Genomic DNA, 14385 nt, shown 5'->3' with positions numbered 1-14385 from the left:
CCTACATTTAATTAAGTTACAAGTCAGAGGGTTACACGGGCGTGTGCCCTACCTCATATGCCACACGGTCTGAGACATGGGCATGTCACTTGGCTGTGTGGCTCACACGGCCTGTCCACACGGGCGTGTAACCCCTGAACCTAGGAAAAATTTTGAAATTTTGTGAAAAATTCTCTGAATTCCCGGTTCAGTCCTGACTCGTTTCTAATGTATGATTTGGGCCTCGAGGGCCAATAGAAGGGACATATGGTTAAATTATAATTAATTTTTTATACGATTGTAAAATAACATGAAATATCTGAATATGATCTGTAAATTTCGGTAATGCTCTTAAACCCTATTCTGGCGACAGATACGGGTTAGGGGTCAACTTCAAAGTTAAGCCAGCCTGAAATTGTTAGCTAGCCATGAGAGTTTTAGGTAGCAAGATTTCATCTTGACAGTTAAGTCTCAAGCTTGATTATGATCTCGATACTTGACAACTTGAGCCCAAAGCTTATATGGTATGAACTAGAGGTGCTCATAGGTTGAGCTGAGTCCAATTAAAATTTTAGGCCTGTTTACTTGGCCCAGTCCCGACTTGAAAAATGGGCTTAAAATTTTGCCCAAGTCCGATTTGGATAAAAATGCTAAAACTCGAGTTTAACCTGGTTCGTCCGTATTAATTTTTATATTATTTTTTATATAAATTTAAAAATATATAATACATCAAAAATATAAAAAAACACTAAAATATATGTTTCCTAACAAATTAAAAATATATTTTTTAAAAATATGTATACTTAGATAATATTAAGATAGATGCAACTTAACAAACAAATGTCTCTAAAATAGTAACAAAATTAATAATAAGACAAAAGTTATACAATATCTAAACAATAATAATAAAACAGTAGCAACGTAATAGTGAAATAATAGCAAAATATTGAAAAACAACAACAAAACAGTAAAAAAAACTTCTTCTTTTTTGCATATTCGAGCCGAGTTCAGGCAAAAAATCTTACTTGAGACCCGACTCGTTTTCTAAACGGGCCTTATTTTTTTGTCCAAACTCATTTTTTTGTACATACATTTTTGTTTAAACTCTCACTTTTCAAATGAATGTTCGAGATCCGACCCGATCTAATAAAAGTTATAATATCAACCTTAAGATGAGAGCTTAAGCTTAAATTGTATTTACGAATATAGGGTGAGGTCGATGTGGTGAGAAAATGTAGTACAATAAAATCCAGGTGTAGGGCTACCTTTCCGAATTATTATTGTCCATTTATTATCTTTATTAAGTTGCCTACTTGTTTAATAGTTTTCTTAAGCAACCTAATTGTTTAATAGTTTATCCTTCAAATATCGCCCATTATAAAATTATATAAAATCAAAATTTATATATATAATTGCATATAAAATCAAAGTCTCTTTTAACAACATCGCTACTTAAAATGCCTTAGCCTTACACAGTTCCAGCAGCCGAGTAATCAATGAACATAAATGGAACTCTACATTTTCTTATTGTTTTGCATCTCCTTTTTCATCCTCTTTCGTCGTCGCTCCTCCGCCCACAGCCTCCCGCCGGGCCCTATAAACTTTCCTATATTTGGCTCCCTCCATCGCCTAGGTTCTCACCCTAACCAATCCCTCTACGAGCTAGCCAAAACTTATGGCCCTCTCATGACTCTCCGCATAGGCTATATTACCACCGTCATCGTCTCATCCGCTGAATTCGCTAAACAAGTCTTCCAAACACACGAGCAGTCCTTCTCTGACCGCACTGTCCCTGATTGCGTCGCCTCCCAGCCTAACCCCGAGTCGACCCTCGCATGGGCGCTGGGCGATGGTAGGTGGCGCAACCGCCGGAGACTATGCAGCACCCAGTTGTTCACCGTGCAAAGACTCAACTCACTTCAACACCTTCGCCACCAAAAAGCCCAGCAACTTATCCAGCACATCAACAAACAACGCGCTTCAGGGTCCCAAGTCAAGATAGGGGAAGTTGCTTTCGCAACCACATTGAACTTGATATCCACTACAATCTTTTCCTCGGATATAGTGGACCCTGAATTCAGTACAGCGCAAGAGTTCAAAGATTTGGTGTGGAGGATAATGGAGGATTCAGCCAAACCCAACTTGTCAGATTATTTCCCTATCTTAAAAAGGTTTGATTTGCAAGGGATAAGAAAGCATATAAGGCCGTCTTACACGAGGTTGCATGAGATATTTGATGAGATGATAGATGAAAGAATGGAGGTTAGAGCTTCAGATTCCGTTTCCAGAAATGGTGATTTGTTGGATGTTCTGCTTGATCAGTGCCAACAGGATGGGTCTGACTTCACTCGCCAAAATATCAAGCCTTTGATCCTGGTAAGATTTTCGCTTATTTCATTTTCATAAATAATAAGAAAATAATTTCATTCCTTCAGACACAAGAAAAATGCTTTTAGAAATTGGGGTATGAAAGATGTCGACATTGTTACTTCCTCTCGTTTAAATTATTATTATAAGATATAATAAGATAAAATTTTAGTTGACATTTTTAAATATAAAAAGCGGATCTGGTAGCCTACTACTGAATTATTGATATTTGTTGATGAATTACCAGCAAATCCCTAACCTATAATAAAATAAATTAGCAAATGTGAAAGTAAAACTCATTGCATTTTTAGTAAAAATTTTAAAATTTTAAAGATAACAATTATAAATTCTAAAAAATTTATCTTTATATAATAAATTAAACATAAAAAATACTTTAATTATATTAAAAAAATAAAATAAGCAAGTAAGGGTTACTTTCTGTTGTTTATAAATATCTTTTAACTCAATTTAAATATTAATTCAACCCATCATTAAAAGAAAAGTCCAACCAACTCAGCTAATTCAGTAAGAATTTGAACCATTATTGTTCCAAGATGTCCATTTTTGGGATTTAAGTAGGACAACTGTCCAAATCTGAGATTCTATACTAGGCAGATAGCTTGTTTTTATATGAAATTTGTCATCGCCACTTTTATGTCTTATTAAAGAGTTAGCGAAAGCCTTACTCTTTCTTAGGATTTCAGCGACACACCTTACTCTGAGATGAAGTGTCCAGGAAAATTGAGAAAATTAAATTGTATATTTTTATTAATTTATATATTTATAATTTTAAAATAATTAAAATTTTTTTTATTATTTTTAGAGAAATTAAAATCTAAATTTATCATTTTAGAAAGGTCAGCGCCAGAAAACGCCCTCCCCTATATTTATAATATTTTTTTTATAATATTAGTTTTTGTTAAAAAATTTAGTGAATTTTATTCAAAAAATCATTAATAAATTGAAAATGTAATGTAATTATAAAATATTTTTAAAAATCTAACTAATTTAAAATCATTTATATTAATGATATTTAATATTAAAGTAATATAAAAATTCATCATGAATATTAATATTAATATATTATAATTTAAATAATAATATTATTATTAATTTCTCACATGATATTTATTTTATATATATTGTTAAATTAATTTATTTTAATGTTAAAATTATTAATATTCGATATTTTTATTTTAATATCATACAAATTTTATATATTATTATTAATTAGTTTTAAACAATATATTTCATTGTTTATTGGTTATATTGTTATATTGTATATGTATATATGTTAAGTGTTCAGATGTCATTCAATTTTACGTTTTCTCAGTTCACAAATTTAATTTTAAAATTAAATATTAAACAGGACTTATTCATTGCTGGAAGTGATACATCTGCAATAACAACAGAATGGGCGATGGCAGAACTCCTTAGAAAACCTGGAGTGCTACAAAAAACAAGAAGGGAACTAATGGAAGTCATTGGAACTAAAAGAACTGTTCAAGAATCAGACCTCGATAAACTCCCATATCTTGAAGCTGTGGTCAAAGAGACAATGCGCCTTCATCCTGCCGTTCCTCTTCTCCTACCTTACAAAGCCAAAAATGATGTCGAAATATGTGGCTACACCATACCCCACAAAACTCAGCTTCTGGTGAATGCTTGGGCTATTGCCCGAGACCCCAATTACTGGAACCACCCTTTTTCGTTTTGCCCTGAGAGATTTCTTGATTCCAGCTTAGATTTCAGAGGTCGTGATTTTGAATATATACCATTTGGAGCTGGTCGAAGGATATGCCCGGGTTTGCCTCTTGCAGTTCGTATGGTGCATCTGATATTAGCTTCTATGATTCATTCCTTTGATTGGAAACTGCCTCATGGAATCCATCCACAAGACTTGGACATGCAAGAACAGTTTGGCATGACTCTCAAGAAAGCTATACCGCTCTGTGCTATTCCTATTTAGCTATATAGTACACAAAATAGGTTAAATTATTTGTTGTTTTTCTTTGTTGGGAACATATATATTAAATCTTCCACTATTTGTCTTTTGTTCTACTAGTACTAGTAGGAGGAAGCATGTCTACCTACTACGCTCTTGAATGGTTGGCCTGTATTTTATTTGTTGAGCATGCTTAGCTACTACTCTAGCTCTTGAATGGTTAATTTATATTTTTATTTGCATAAGTTGGAAAAACAGTCATAATGCAGGGTTTCTGGATAGATTCTTAATAAACCAGTTTATATTCGCATTCACTTCTCATACACATCCCCTGGTCGCAATCTTAACCGAGATGGAACTTTACATCATCTTGTTTTGCATCTCCATCTTCTTCCTACTTTTGAAGCCTTTATTCCACCGCTCCAAGACTTTAAACCTTCCTCCAGGCCCCATTGGCCTACCGATACTCGGCTCCATCCATTCCCTAGGCTCTCATCCAAACCAGTCCCTCGCGGAGCTTGCCAAAGTCCATGGCCCCATCATGACTCTCCGCCTAGGCTCCATCACAACTATCGTACTATCCTCCCCTGAAATGGCGAAACAAGTCCTCCAAACTCATGCTCAATCCTTCTCCGACCGCCCGATTCCCGATGCTATTGCTTCTATGCCCAACCTCGAAACCTCCTTGGTATGGGGCCCTAGTGATGACAATAGGTGGCGGAAACTCCGTGGAATATGCATCACCCAGTTGTAGTGGACAAAAACTCAACTCTTTACAATACCTACGCTACAAAAAAGTTGAGCAACTTATTCAACATATCAAAAAACATTGTGAAATTTCAAATACCCAAGTTAATATAGGTCAAGTTGTTTTCGCTACTACTTTGAACTTGATTTTCAGTACCATGTTTTCAATTGATATTGTTGACCCGGAATTTAGTAGAGCTCAAGAGTTAAAGGATCTGGTGTGGAAGACAGTGGAGAGCGCAGGGAAACCAAATTTATCAGATTATTTTCCGGTGCTGAAGAGGTTTGATTTGCAGGGAGTAAGAAAGCGTGCAAGGCAGCATTATGACGGCATGCATCAGATATTTGACGACATGATTGATAAACGAATGAAGGCCAGAGCATTAGATTCAACCACCAGGAATGGTGATTTCTTGGACGTGCTTCTTGATCAATGGGAAGAAAACAGATCAATTCTCAATCGTGAAGCAATCAAGCCTTTGATCCAGGTAAAAAATTTGTTTCAATGGAATCACTTAGCATCATTTGCTTTACTTTTAACAATCAAGCCTTCGGACAGAACTTGTTCATTGCTGGAAGTGAGACATCTGCAACAACTACAGAGTGGGCAATGGCAGAGCTTCTTCGAAATCCCCAAGTTATGCAAAAGGCAAAGAAGGAACTCCTTGAAGTTATTGGCTCGGAAAGAACTGTGAAAGAATCAGACATAGATGAACTCCCATATCTCCAAGCTGTTGTAAAAGAAACCCTGCGGCTCCACCCAGCAGCCCCTCTCCTCTTACCATATAAAGCAAGGAATGATGTAGAAATCTGCGGTTACACCATACCGAAGGGCGCTCATGCTTTGGTGAATATATGGGCTATGAACCGAGACCCAAAGTATTGGAATCAGCCCCTTACATATTCCCCAGAAAGGTTCATTGGGTCGAAAATAGATTATAAAGGTGGAAGCTTTGAGTTTATACCGTTTGGAGCAGGGAGAAGATTGTGTCTTGGGTTGCCTCTTGCTACTCGGATGGTGCATTTGATGTTGGCTTCCATGATCCTTTCATTTGATTGGAAACTTCCTCAGGGGACCAATCCAGAAGACATGGACATGCAAGAGCATTTTGGTATGACTTTGAAGAAAGCTGTACCGCTTTATGCTATCCCTGTTATGAAAACTTTTGATTAACCATGAACTTGTAGTTACATGGAGAGAGGGCATGTTATCAGTACAACCCTATTTTGTCTGACACAAGCTTCCTAAATAAACTTATTTTGTCCATAGTTTTCCCGAGTTAAATTAAACAATTTTTTTTTTAATATTGTAGGGTGAGCTCCATTAGATGAAATGTAATTTGAATTAAACATAAAATATATAATGAATTGTGAACAATCTAAGTTCATCTAAAAGTAATTAAAAAAAATGTTGCTATTTAAGGGATCGAAATTTATTAATCAAATAAAAGTATGGAAATTAAAAGGTTCCAAAATTCATAACGAGATGGGAGTTAGTCCATATCAATTTAAGTTAGGGGACCTTCTCTTATCTATTTCTAACTTGTTACCAAGTAGTAGCAGTTTTGAATTTAGGCCCTGTTACAGTCTTAATTGTTGCAACCAAGTGCAATGTTCCTTTGGTGAAGATTAAGAGATCGTCAACAAAGCATAAAACATGAAATTAGAAAACATCATGGTTGGCTACAACATACTGAAACTACATTAAGGCAAATCGCAAAGAGATAAGGGTACAATGAACCCTCTTGTCTCACTCCCTTGGCTCTTCTAAGGAAACTAATAAAGCCTTCATTGAGTGCCCTAGAATTAGAAAGTTTCAGTGTTGTTATAGAATAGGAAATGAAGAGCGATCTCCAATTCGTACCAGATGAAAGTCGCATTTTCTTTGGAATGTAAGTTATCAACAAGCTCAACCCTCTTGATCTTTGAAATTAGAGTAAAATCCAACTCAGAAACCATATTGTATGATTTTGTGCTTAGGAGCTCCTGACCTTCTTATTAGGGTGAAATCAAGCATAATTTTGAAGCAAATGAACCAGATGGATGAGAGAAGTCGAATGAAATGAAAATTGGTTAAAAACTAATGGAGAATGTTATAATAAATATCGATAATGGTAGTAGAATGATCGTAAAACAGTAAGAAAAAATAACACATAAATTTTACGTGAAAAATTCATATCGTGAAAAACCCTAAATCCTAAATTCTAAACCCTAATCAATATTTAGAAGAATTATAATTCTATATAGATTCAACTTCGTCCCTACAAATCTCCTTATTTTGCCTCTCTATTTTATTTTTTTAACAAGTGACGGAATTCGAATCACACAACTCTAATAAAAATGACACGAAACCTTGAAAATTTGAATTGAATTAGAAAACAGCAAGAGAATCAAAATCCAAATTACATTTTCCTAATTTTTTTAATCTAAATGTTAGGATTGATAATATAAATATTTAAATTAGATTTAATTTATTTACAAAAATTCATCTTTTCATGAAGTCATAGTAGTCACATTATTAAAAAAAATCATCAACGAAAGAGATCTCCATTCATTTCTAATGATTTTGGTATGAAGGCCGACAAAGTTGCTATTTTTGCATAGAATATTCATATGCAGCTGGAATTTAAAAAAAAAAACCATGGTACCACAAAACAAGCATTTGCAAACCGTAGGCTTTGTTAACACTTATACTTTGAGAAATATAATACAGTAGGTGTCCCACACCTCACACAGGAACCGTCCAAAGAATGAATTTGGGAATGGCTAATGCATTGCATGGTGCACAGTCACCATGTAACCTCCACCACTCTACACCCCAAACCCCTCGTCTTTAACCAGCCACCCTTTTCATGCCACGTGGCATCACATTATCCGAACTGAAACCAATAACCACCAAGCTTCCCCCATGCCCCTCATCTCATCTCATCACATCAACAATCTTTTTTCGTAGCTAAAAATATCTACAACAGTTATACTTTTGCCAAGGAAAATGAATTTTGTGAAATGACTGTTCTACCCACGTCAAATGAGTCAAAGCCGTTCATGTCCCTTTCCTTCGCGCCTTATTATCACCTTCAAACTTGTCCAAAACTAGGGGCAGTCAATGGAAATCACAAACAAAAGACACCTCAGCTTTTCCATCACTGAAGCACTCAGCAGTCACTGCCATCTGTTTTCTTCAACCTTTTCTTCTTATTTGTGTTCCATATTTTTCCTTGGAAATCTAAAGGAGACAAAGAGGACAAACTCATTTTTAAGTGGTCTTTTTATTGCCCATGTAAGCACCATTTTAACATTCTCTCCCTGTCTAAAAAGCTCTCTAAATTCCCTTTCCCGAGCTGAAAGATAAACAAGGTGAGCCTAAAAGAGCTGAAGCAATGGCAGTTTGCTCAGCATACACCACCCAGTCCCTCAATTCAACTTGTTCAATCTCCACACCAGCGAAAACCCATTTAGGTTTTCACCAAAAGGAAGTAGTTTTCTATAGGAGAAGCAGCAAGAGAGGTGGCAGCGGCAGCGGCAGCAGCAGCGGCCCATGCGTGATAACATGCTCGGCCGGTGATTCACAAACTGTTGTGATTGGTTTGGCCGCAGACTCAGGATGTGGGAAGAGTACCTTCATGAGGAGGCTAACAAGTGTGTTTGGTGGTGCAGCCGAGCCACCGAAGGGAGGCAATCCTGATTCAAACACACTCATTAGCGATATGACCACTGTGATATGCTTAGATGATTACCATTCACTCGACAGAACTGGAAGGAAAGAGAAGGGGGTGACAGCACTTGACCCAAGAGCTAACGACTTTGACCTCATGTATGAGCAAGTTAAGGCTATCAAGAGCGGTGTTGCTGTCGACAAGCCTATCTACAACCATGTTACTGGTCTCTTAGATCCTCCTGAGCTCATCAAGCCTCCTAAGATCCTTGTCATCGAAGGACTACACCCTATGTAAGTTAAAAAAGAGAGTACCCCATTTATTTCTTTCTCAGTTTCTCAGCCAGACATCTGTTCATAAAATTTTGGAACTATCTTACCTGCATATTTTGGGCTGTTTTGATGAAAAGCAGAAGATTCCATAAAACTGATTTTGTTAATATCTAGAAACATAACTTTCCTCGTACTCTGTTTATAAACCCGAATTAATTCAATTTTGATCAATTTAAACATTAATCTTTGATTAAAATCGATTGACTGAGAAGTTTTGGGATCATGAAATGTTCTGTTGCTGTTCTGAGCCACTTGGGCTTATTCTGAATCAAAACTTGGCCCACTATAGTTATTGGTTTTAACTTCATTGCAAAAGTTTTTGGCCCCTACCGTCTATTTTTATTGAATTTATCTGACTGTTACTGGTTTACAGAATGTTGCATTATTACGAGTCTAATTTTTTTCTAATTTCCGGTATATTTTAATAGTTTTCTTTATCACTTTTACTACAAATCTTTATTCGAAATACCTACTTAAAGAGTGGTTTTGTCCTAATATATAGGTTCGATGAGCGTGTGAGGGATCTGTTGGACTTCAGCATCTATTTGGACATCAGCAATGAGGTCAAATTTGCATGGAAAATTCAGGTGATAAACTTTGTACGCTAATGGCAAAAAATGTTCTGCAAATTCAATGCCTGGCTTTTGTTTACTAGCGTGATCTGACTTTGTTGAAAACGTTGCAGAGGGACATGGCTGAGAGAGGGCACAGCCTTGAAAGCATTAAAGCTAGTATTGAAGCCAGGAAACCCGATTTCGATGCCTATATTGGTAAAAACACTATATATATATACAGTACCGTGTCAATGCCCCAGCCCCAGCTGCTTGAGCTGCTGTAGACTGACATTGATCATTATTTGTCTATTTGTTGGGTGCAGATCCCCAAAAGAAATATGCTGATGCAGTGATCGAAGTGCTGCCAACTCAGCTCATTCCAGACGACAATGAAGGGAAGGTTTTGAGAGTTAGGTTGATAATGAAAGAAGGGGTTAAGCATTTCAGTCCTGTTTACCTGTTTGATGAAGGCTCAACCATCTCATGGATACCATGCGGAAGGAAGCTCACTTGCTCTTACCCTGGCATCAAATTCCACTATGGCCCTGACACTTACTTTGGCAACGAGGTATGTTGCATTCCTTTCTCCATATTCTAGCTTAGCTAGCCATTTCTCAACAGAATTTGATGGTATCATTGCTTGTCTTTAGGTTTCTATTCTGGAGATGGACGGCCAATTTGATAGATTAGATGAACTTATTTATGTTGAAAGCCATTTGAGCAACATCTCCACCAAGTTCTATGGAGAAGTCACCCAGCAAATGTTGAAGCATGCGGATTTCCCTGGAAGTAACAACGGAACTGGCCTCTTCCAAACCATTGTCGGGTTGAAGATAAGAGATCTCTATGAGCAAATTACTTCCAGCAAAACTGCAGCTCCACTAGAAGCAACAAAAGCCTAAGACTATTAGAGTTTCTTCATACATTGGACTAGACCTTGGGTCCATAACAAATTATCCTCTTTCCAGCTTTCCTCTATCAAAGGTTTATTTGAGTGTTAGGCTGTTGTTGCTTTCATAAGAATCGAGTATGATCCTATGCATTTATTTTATGTTCGTAATTCAGTGGAGATATGTAATATAGAGAAACAAAATCAGAGTTCAATTTCAACTTTGAGAAGTTCATATAAGACAAAGCCTTTCTACATCATCTCTCCACTTCTATTTCCCCATATTGCTGCTTCTTGTTGTAAGTTGTAACCATTTATGATGTCATGATCTTTGGTTTTTTTACTCCAAATAAAGAGGATTTGGCTATGGAAGCGTGGCCATAATGTGACGTTTTCCTTGAATTTAGTTTAACCTTTTTTATAATTAATTCAATAAGCCAAAAAGTAGAACCTGATAGAACTTATAGCGTAGTAATCTTCTATGATCTGATGTCAGATATACAAACTGAAGCATCCTCAATCTTCTGGCAAGTCGTCACTTGGAAATGGAGTAACAAGGCTTTAAATCCTTTAAACTTGCTATGTGGAAACGATGATAAACATAAAAGTATGGTAGATGGATTCAAATTGTTACATTTACCAAGAAGGTTGAAAAAAGAGGAAGAAAATTTAGGAGCTTTTATCCTGATCAGCTAGACTTCGAAATGGAGAGCAACTACATATGTTAATACCAAGAACAGTATGAAAAATTAGTGCGCAGAAATCAACTTTCTATATCTACAACCGCCTTTGCTATCTAAACTTTCTGCAGAGAAGCAAACAGTATCGAAGCAAATAGCATGAAATTTGTTTTAACAACATCAGGCTTCCAAACGCAAAGTAACAGCATACCCTTCTAAGTTTTAGCCAAAGTCAAGAGAGACAGTATTTACAATCCGAGTTGTCGGATCATCTCTAGGGTATAACAGTAAATTACATTCAAACTAGAAAGCAGGGTACTAAATATTTGAAACTACTGATATTATGCTCAGCTCTCTGCATCTCTATTTGATTGTAACGAACTTGTTTGTACCATGCCTAGCCCAGTGGTCTTTCAAGTCAACAGGATGAGAAAGATCATAACCTTCAGCTGCAAGTCTCAGAAGAAGTTTGAAATATGCTCCATTGCTCATTTTTCTCCCAGCCACACGAGCACCAGGCCTGGTGGGACTCATGGGAAGTGGACATTCTGATATATTGATGGTACAACATGAGGATTGCCAACCACTGGCACCCCACTTGTAGCACACTCTTGCAACACCTGTACAAGAGCAAATGGGGGAAGGCACCCCAGAGAAATCAAACTTCGTTCCATCAAGATTGATGTTGGGATTTTTCTTCTCGCGTTTAGTTTCCGGAATGCTTGGTCCCTTTCCCTTCTTAGGAAGAGAGGGTTTCTTCATGGGCTGCTTTGGTCCCAGAACCTTGGGAGCTATTTGATTAGAACCCTTCACAGAAGACTTCTGTTTCCCCACCTTTGTAGTTTTAGTCCCCAAATCATTGTTGTTCCCTGATTCAGTTGTGGCAGCAATGGTACGAATGGGAGAAACAACAAGACCAGGTTCATGGTGTATTCCAGTTCGTTGCAGAGAACTAAAGCCAGGTTTGGATGTGGGGTTGTAATGATAAAGCCAAGAAAAAGGTGAACCGGTTGATCCTATTTCAGTTTCAGGCATCACGTTCTTATCGGAGTAAGACCTCATCTTCATAGCTATTACTTGAGCCTGCAGCAAAACATTAACGAAAACAAAATTCCCATAGGCACTTGAGAATTTTCTAGAATTATCTCAGGACAATAAATGGTTTTTAAGCATTCAAGAAACAAAAATCACAGCCCCGCTTAAGTCATATATCATTCAATGATCTATTATCTACTTCCGCTTTCCCCTTGATCGACAATGCCGGATGCGTAGGCGCAGAACAAAAACATCACCCTAGCAATGCCATATACTGACCACAAGCTCTTTGCTACACAACAAAAATTGAGAACTTGCATGCATAAACATATACATCTTTTAAAAAAGAAAGTGAAAAGTTCTAAAGATATGAATAAATGCGGGAGAAATTAGATGCAAACGCTGCTAAACAGATTGCATGACAGAAAATTTACTTTCAAGAAAAGGAACAAAAGATATTAGAGAGATGAGGAACTCACTCCAAATTCCAAGAAACTGAAGAATAAAAACCATAGCAGACTACATGGGGATAAAGCTATCTCAACCGAAGTAAATGGCTACCTGGAACAGGAACATTCCACACAAACCTCATCTCAAAACAAACAAATAAAAGGCAAAAGCCTGACCCATTGAGATGAAACAACCCGAAACCCTGATCTACTAACAAAAACCCATTTGAGGGAAAGCATCAAAGCAACCATAGAAGATAAAAACCACCTAATAACAAACTGCATAAACCCATATCTCAGCCTGAAAAATCAAAGGCAAAAGACTTCAGGTTTAGGGGGGGAAAAGAGAGAACTTTTTACAACTAGCGACCATAAGGTAAGAAACCATCAAGGAAATGAAGATATTAAGCACTAAAAGCTGGAAAAAAATATTAATATAGTATTAAAAGGAACTTACAAGCTTGATAAGATCTAGTGGAGGGTAGGTCTAGGCAAGTTTCTGGCTGAAAAATCTAAGGGCAAAGAACAGAGTGATTTGCCATCTCCAAAAGAAAGTTTCCAGTTGAATGGTTTAGTGGTTTCTCAGTCTGTCTGAGCAGCGACAGTGAGCACCAAAAGCATTGTAACTGAACTTACTATCTTTTCTATCTTTGCCTAAAAAATTGATAAAATATTCGTTTTTATTTATTGCCCTCAAATCTCAAGTTTACCCAAGAGTTTAATTTCCCTCGAAAAACTCTTACATTACTGCTAGCATTAGCATAAATGCACAAGGGACTAGGATAGGATGTTCCCACCAGCATAGATACATGTTCCATGTGGCATAATCTTAGTACATTTGTCTCATAATGTAATCTTCTTTTCTTTTTGTAATTTATATTAACATGTTATGAAAGTCCAAATTATTATTTCTCTAAGAAAAAGCATACTATTATTATTTCCTTGTCCTTATAAACCAACAAAAACTACCGAACTCATCTCTTGTTCCAAGTATATTAAATATACACAAATTAAGGAGTGACTTGAGAAGAAATTAGCTGCTATGATCAGCCACGAAGATTAGTTATTGAGCTGCTAAATGAGTCTTTCTTATCAAATAAGTAAAAGTTAAATTGAAATGAGCTGCTAAATGAGCCCACTTTAAAGAATCCTCCAAAAACACAAGTTGAAGTGTTGGGCAGTGATGGGTGTCGAATCTAACAATATAGACTTACGCCTAATTTGCGATTTAAGCAGTATAGGGAGTAGGGTCGATCCCTCAGAGACTGGGTTTACTGTAAATTGTTGCTCGCTTGACCAGATTTATGTCGGGGCAGCTGTCGTGCCCAAGACGTTCGGGGGATAAAAATTTGAAAACCTGAAATAAACAGAAAAATAACGTCAAAAGTAAAAGTTGAAAACAAAATAATAAAAACCGTGAAATAAATATTAAGAAAAATTAATTAGAATGAGCTCAGCTTTAGACACGAATTTTCCTCGTCTTTAAACCGATCCTCAAAATTGGATGAACTCCTCTTTTCCAATAAGCTAGTTATAGCTACCAAGGACGCCTTGGACACCAACTCTTCTTTGTGTAAATTAGTTATGGAACGTCCAATAACTAATTCTTACCGATCGAACAACCACGAAACGTTCGTGATTTAGAACTCCGGCAGCTTTGAGTTCTAGAAGAGCCTAGCTCGAACCAATGCCCTCAATCGCGTGGGACATTTAAATCCGGCTACTACTTCCCTTGACGGAACCAAAAAACAA

General features: G+C 36.7%; 3 protein-coding genes and 1 pseudogene across 8 annotated transcripts; 3 read left to right on the top strand and 1 right to left on the bottom strand.

Moving 5' to 3' along the window:
• The first annotated feature begins 1378 nt into the window (after positions 1-1378).
• LOC107946654 (geraniol 8-hydroxylase) lies at positions 1379-4536 on the top strand. The gene is made up of 2 exons (XM_041107284.1): positions 1379-2355; positions 3716-4536. The coding sequence occupies exons 1-2, from the start codon at positions 1486-1488 to the stop codon at positions 4313-4315; spliced, it is 1470 nt and encodes a 489-aa protein (XP_040963218.1). The 5' UTR covers positions 1379-1485; the 3' UTR covers positions 4316-4536.
• An 80-nt stretch (positions 4537-4616) lies between these two features.
• Positions 4617-6307, top strand: LOC107946653 (geraniol 8-hydroxylase-like; annotated as a pseudogene).
• Positions 6308-7702: 1395 nt separating this feature from the next.
• Positions 7703-10726, top strand: LOC107946652 (phosphoribulokinase, chloroplastic). Its single transcript, XM_016881068.2, has 5 exons — positions 7703-8987; positions 9529-9613; positions 9712-9796; positions 9904-10148; positions 10231-10726. Exons 1-5 carry the CDS (start codon positions 8419-8421, stop codon positions 10480-10482), a joined length of 1236 nt encoding a protein of 411 aa, XP_016736557.1. The 5' UTR covers positions 7703-8418; the 3' UTR covers positions 10483-10726.
• Positions 10727-11294: 568 nt separating this feature from the next.
• LOC107946651 (protein BASIC PENTACYSTEINE7) lies at positions 11295-13451 on the bottom strand. Of its 6 annotated transcripts, none has more exons than XM_041107286.1 (3): positions 13091-13431; positions 12664-12934; positions 11295-12476 (listed from the first exon to the last, which is right to left on the bottom strand). In XM_041107286.1, exon 3 carries the CDS (start codon positions 12215-12217, stop codon positions 11513-11515), a length of 705 nt encoding a protein of 234 aa, XP_040963220.1. In that variant the 5' UTR covers positions 12218-12476; positions 12664-12934; positions 13091-13431; the 3' UTR covers positions 11295-11512. The 6 variants fall into 6 exon arrangements, with proteins under 6 accessions (XP_040963220.1, XP_040963221.1, XP_040963219.1 ...); XM_041107287.1 differs by having other exon boundaries at positions 11295-12232; XM_041107285.1 differs by having other exon boundaries at positions 12664-12745.
• Positions 13452-14385: the final 934 nt, after the last annotated feature.

Source organism: Gossypium hirsutum, chromosome D12, assembly GCF_007990345.1.
Source record: "Gossypium hirsutum isolate 1008001.06 chromosome D12, Gossypium_hirsutum_v2.1, whole genome shotgun sequence".
Classification (NCBI taxonomy): domain Eukaryota; kingdom Viridiplantae; phylum Streptophyta; class Magnoliopsida; order Malvales; family Malvaceae; genus Gossypium; species Gossypium hirsutum.
Note: the sequence above shows the minus strand (reverse complement) of the source record. Positions and strands in the feature narration are given on the sequence as shown.

Bases quoted from the DNA above. Each gene is read 5' to 3' on its own strand.
- LOC107946654 (XM_041107284.1), top strand. From the start codon at position 1,486: ATGGAACTCTACATTTTCTTATTGTTTTGCATCTCCTTTTTCATCCTC. The intron at 2,356-3,715 runs GTAAGATTTTCG...AATATTAAACAG, and splicing joins ATATCAAGCCTTTGATCCTG to GACTTATTCATTGCTGGAAG.
- LOC107946652 (XM_016881068.2), top strand. From the start codon at position 8,419: ATGGCAGTTTGCTCAGCATACACCACCCAGTCCCTCAATTCAACTTGT. The intron at 8,988-9,528 runs GTAAGTTAAAAA...CCTAATATATAG, and splicing joins ATCGAAGGACTACACCCTAT to GTTCGATGAGCGTGTGAGGG. The intron at 10,149-10,230 runs GTATGTTGCATT...GCTTGTCTTTAG, and splicing joins ACACTTACTTTGGCAACGAG to GTTTCTATTCTGGAGATGGA.
- LOC107946651 (XM_016881065.2), bottom strand. From the start codon at position 12,217: ATGAAGATGAGGTCTTACTCCGATAAGAACGTGATGCCTGAAACTGAA.